We start from the raw sequence: 5,531 nt of genomic DNA on the forward strand, positions 1-5,531 counted from the left end.
ACTAAGTATACTAAGCTTTGTTAAGAAGGATATAGCGTTATTACTAATCTCCTAGCTTAGCAATTCGCTATGAAATCTATGCATACTATGCGAAAGTTCCGCGAAAGCTATCTAATCTTGAGAAATATTGCTAAGAACAAGTTTACTCTGCAAAAGTTTATTCAGAAAAACCTCCGATATATATGCAGTATAAGCATTCTCGATTGCGAGAATCTCAACTGAAAAGGCATCTTGAACAATATCTGAAGTAAGATAGATGAATGCATTCAGCATCACCTTGCTCCTCCTCATTGCTACAACACTCTGAATGAGTATATAGAGAAGATTGAGCAAGCTAAGAGCATCTTAGTCAACATTGCTGATTAATGCTACTCTGAGTACTATAGAGAAAAGAGTAGTTGTTAAGATCATTCTCCAGCCTGCAAGTATAACTCTTATACTAGCAGCAACTGCTGCAATAACTAAGATTATTAAAATAATTGCAATTGTAATCGCAGAAGGAATTATAATTATAATTGCTGCAACAAAGATCGGTTAAGCTATTATAATAAGAATATAACTCGTTTCTCAAGATATAAGCTTTGAGATTGCAATTTATACTAAAACTGAGATTTCAACTGTAATAAGCTTCGGAATTGTAACTACAATTATGATTATAATTAGTTCAGAAAGGATAGCAAGTCTGAGGATTGCAAGAAATGCAACTGGAGTTGCTTAGCAATCTCTAATAAAAAGAAAGCTTATAATGTTACTGAGAACAAGGATGAAGACATGCTTTCTGAGAATAATAGTAATAACTTATCTTTGCTTAGCAATAAGCAGATATACTGAATTAATAGTTCTGAATGATTACTCTTGCTAATCTCGTTATACTACTCTCGATTGCTTAGCTCTGTAGGCTGTATCTATAACTTATGCGAAGTTGACTATCTAGTTAACTGCATATGTATTTTCTGTGATAGAAAGTTTGATTCTCGAAGCTAAATATTTCAGTATGTAAGCGCTTGCTAGGATCGAGATTAGAAGATGAATGTCTTTAAAGAGGTTAAGAGATGTTTGAAGTATGCTATATCTTTTGAAACTACTTTGCTTGAAACAAGCATACTACTAGTTCAATACTGTGATGAAGATATTCTTACGGAAGCTATGCTCGAAAAGCAGCTGAATGAGCTTATCAGCAGTTATACTCATATGAAAATCACTGTACAAGCTATTTTCACCGGATCTGATATAACTCTCTGCAAAGATACTAGCACTGATTACAACTTGATGAACTAACAGTTCCTCAGTTAGTTCTCTGCTGCTGAGGTTTCGGTTTATAAGCTTCAAAAGATTGGGAGTATGGGAAAGAGCACGATTATGCTATTCAAATATGCTGAATGGGACTTCTATGCCTGTAGCAGGCGTGCTAACAGCTCTTCTGAACTGCTGTGCTAGCATGCTGAGGCATGGATTATGGATAACCTATCTGCTGAAGCTCTTATCAGCAATGGATAGCTCAAAGCTTGCAAAGCTATTATCAATTACGAGAATTAAGCTATTACATATTCAGAGCAAAGCAATTTCCAGATGCTTTTCGAGATTCAGCATCAAGCCCTCTTACCTACAGTGCGAAAGGTGAGGATGGCCTATGCCTATGTTATCAGCTCTGGCGAGACTGCTTAAGTGGCTGTAAGGTATGCTGAACTGCTCAAAAGCTGCTCATTCTCTTTCATATCAATTCACAGCACTGCACTGAATATGCAGATCAATGCTTCTTCATCTCCTGTAGTAGCTCTGTATAACGCTACGGAAGGAGCTATTAAGATTCCTAAAAGCATCCGTATAAGAACTATCCACAAGTATGAGAATACGGGATAGTTCAAAGCTACTTTCAAGAGCGCTGTAAAAGCTCTAGCAGTAGCAGCTGCTTTGAAAGAACTAGCATTAACTTATTAGCCAGCTAATACTCATACAATAAGTGCATATAGCATACAATTCGCATCTTTATTGAAGATTTCTGTTAATTAGATAGCAGTAAACAGAGAATTCAACTTTATGCTAGAGATCATTGCAATAGCTAAGAGTATAGAAACAGAGATACATTCTATTAGTAATTTCCTGCTAAGAAATAGCTTATTCTCTACATCTTACAGCAATGCTGTTTATTACTCCTTCAGCAATATGGAAATAGCTTATAGTATTAACTTCTCAATGAATATTGAAGTATTACTATCCGATAATTACAACTTCGATATACGGAAATCTTCGATTATTATCAAGGGATCCCTGAGCATCAAAGCTTCAGATGAAGCCCCAGCAATAGTTCTTAATAACAGCATTCGCATCTATTCATAGAATCCGATCAAAGCTTAACAATTCAAGAGAATTGTTGAAAAATATCCTGCTATATAAGAAAACAAAAGCTCTCTTAATATACTTGAGAACCAGATGATAAAGATTCCCTTAATGAAAGAATAGCAATATACAAAACTGAATCATTTCTGCTACTCTGTTTCCCGCAAGAATAAGAAGTTCATCGATTAGATATATAAAGAAATGCATAAAGCTAGCTACTTCGAATTCGCTAATAATATCTATTCATTTGCATTGCTGATCTTCATAGTCTAGCGAACAGTATATAGAAAGGAAAAAAGCTGCATTATTGCAGATTTCAGAGCTTTTAACAAGTGAGCAGTACTTAATAATTACTCTCTTCCTCTTCAGTCAGATGTAATTAAAGCTATATGCAGTAAGCAGCATATCACAGTTATCAATGCTACAGCTTTCTTTTACCAGTTCTCTATTCATTCTGAGTATTATAATTATTAGACTATAATTATATACTATAGCCTTAAGCAATCAACAGTAGCTCTAATAAGCTACTGCAACTCGCTAGCTTATGCTCAGAGGTATATGAACAAGCTACTTCGTGATCATAAGCACTTTATTAAAGCATTTATTAATAATATTATAATCTTCTCAGATTTATTTAAGAACTATCTGAAGCATTTCAATATTGCTCTGAATATCTTTGATAAGAAGGGAATCTCTATTTCTTTTACAAAGAGTTATATCGGTTTCCTCTCAATTGAACTTCTTAGCTTCTATATCGATATGCTTAGCCTGTTTATTACAAAGAAACATACTAAAGCCTTTCGGAAGATAATCTTCTTTAGAAATCTTAAGAATTTCGAAACTTATCTTAGTATAACTGGTTTCCTATGAATAATGATTTCATATTACATGCAGCTTGTAGAACTGCTTTAACTGTAAAAGATAGCGCTGCTAGCTGAAGGCTATAAGCTTGGAAAAATTACATCTGAGAAGAAATCGCAGTATTAAGCTTATACATATTGTATATATTACAAGCTAACAGATGCTGAAAAGATAGCTTTCGAAGATCTATAGAATACTATCTGCAGAAAGATACGCTTGTACTATATAGAACTATTGCAAAAGCTGTTTATTCAAATAGATGGATGCTTGCAATAAGGATTTAGCATAATAATTTTTTAGTTGAAGAAAGACTATATCTAGCAATCTAGCAAGCTAATCCCCTTGCATGCTATCAAACTAGTAATATTTCTCAGCTACTGCTTAACAAAAGCTAAAATGAACTACAATCCCTTTAAGCAAGAGATTGTATATCTAGTCTGAGCAACGAAATGCTTATACAAGCTGATTCAATCAAACCAAGTGCAGCCTGTAGTTATTCTCACAGATTACAACGCTACGCATAGCATTATTATCCAAACGCACCTTAATACCTTATTTACAAACCATGCTAACCAACATCTTATTAATGCTTTCATTTATCTCAGCCAGTACTAGTTCAATATTCACTATCTAGCTGAGAAGCTCAACTATATCCCTGATATCTTATTAAAGCTGTCTATAATAGGAGATGCAGAGATACAACAGAGCAACGAATCAGCTACTCTCGATACAGTAGTTAATAATCTACCTACAATCTTCCTTGTTTTATCAGAAGTATAAATATCTGAGAATATGTAATAGCGCTTCTAGCAAGAATATAAGAAGAATATAGTTTATAGAAATATTATTACAAATCTAATAAAGATCGGTTTAGCTAGAAAGAAGCCTTCTATCTTGGTAAACAATGAGAATATTGTCTCTGCTTCTAAGCTTAGCTATTCATTCCGCTTGAAGAACCAACTATTGTATAATTATAATAATAATGAAAAAGAACGCTTTATTATCTTACAATCTCTAGTGCAGGAACTTCTATACAATGCATATAATAATAAGCACTATTTTAGCAGAAACTGTATAATGGCTGAGTTGGATAGTCTTTATTTCAGGAAGAAGCAACTGCTTATCTTATAGTATATTGATTACTGCTACGAGTGTAGCGCTTAGAAGAAGCAAAATCAGAAGCTAGCAGGTTTATTTCAACTGATTCAGGCTCTCTCTGAATCTATGCATATGATTTCTCTCAACTTCATTCTTGGATTGCTCTCAGTCGAATCAATAAGCATTCTGTAGCAGGTAAAAGGCTTCAAAGCTTACAACTTGCTAATGCTTATTACTTGCAAGACTTCTAAAAGAACTCTACTGATTCCAGGCTACTCAATCTACTTAGCTAAGCAATAGGGAGCTGTTCTGAGCAGATAGCTGCTATTGAGCAACTGAGCATGCTCTCAAGCAATTATCTCTAACTGCAATGCTAAATTCACTTCAGACTACTAAATAAGCTTATAAAAAGCCTTTAGCATGCATTTATAAATAATTATAGCATATCATTCTCAGGCTAATGGAGCAGCTGAACGAAAAAATCAGAATATTAAGCTAGCTATTAGATATCACGCTGTTGAATATCCTGATAAGATTTGAATAGATCTAATTCCCTCTTTGCAGTAAAATCTGAATAACTCATATTAATACTCTATTGATATAAGCTCTTATGAGTTTCTATTCGGATTCAAGATTCAGTTATTATTTAACTGATTAATTAATATTACTAAACAACTGTTCGAGATATGCTTTATACGTAAATATCTGCAAAAAGATGCATAATTAGCTATAGATATTATTGCAGCAGATAATAAATGCATATATAATGCTAAATACTAATACGAAGAATATGAGAAGAGCAATAAAGTCTAATTAAAACTTAGCAAGATATACAAGCTACTACTGCACTAAGCTAATAAGATATAAGCTCTTTGCAAAGGTTCTTTTATGATTATTAGAAAAGTATTATCTTTAGCTTATAAACTTAACTTTAAAACTGGTAACTGTAATACTAATGTTTAAATATACTCAGTGGTTAGCATTCAGTATCTGAATTAGTATAAGCTTACTAATGATTCCTTCAACTGCCAGCTATCTAAGCTTAGCTTAATCGAGCATAATAAAGATAGCAATAACTCAATTAAATCTGATAAGAACTACTACGAAGTTAATTGCATTATAAATAAGAAGATCGAGCAATGAGATAGCAAGAATATAATGCAATATCTGATATAATGAAAGGAATGGTTCTTGCAGTATAATCGCTAGAAGGATTTGAGAAGCCTTAAGTGCCC

The 5,531-nt window shown here is 33.4% G+C and overlaps 1 protein-coding gene across 1 annotated transcript; it reads left to right on the forward strand.

The window, feature by feature from the left end:
- Positions 1-2,895: 2,895 nt before the first annotated feature.
- M406DRAFT_246697 (uncharacterized protein) lies at positions 2,896-3,207 on the forward strand (the record flags this gene model as incomplete). The annotated part of the gene is made up of 1 exon (XM_040916419.1): positions 2,896-3,207. The coding sequence occupies one exon, from the start codon at positions 2,896-2,898 to the stop codon at positions 3,205-3,207; it is 312 nt and encodes a 103-aa protein (XP_040782388.1).
- Between the last annotated feature and the right edge of the window lie 2,324 nt (positions 3,208-5,531).

Source organism: Cryphonectria parasitica (genome assembly GCF_011745365.1).
Source record: "Cryphonectria parasitica EP155 unplaced genomic scaffold M406scaffold_1, whole genome shotgun sequence".
In the NCBI taxonomy this organism is placed as follows: Eukaryota; Fungi; Ascomycota; class Sordariomycetes; order Diaporthales; family Cryphonectriaceae; genus Cryphonectria; species Cryphonectria parasitica.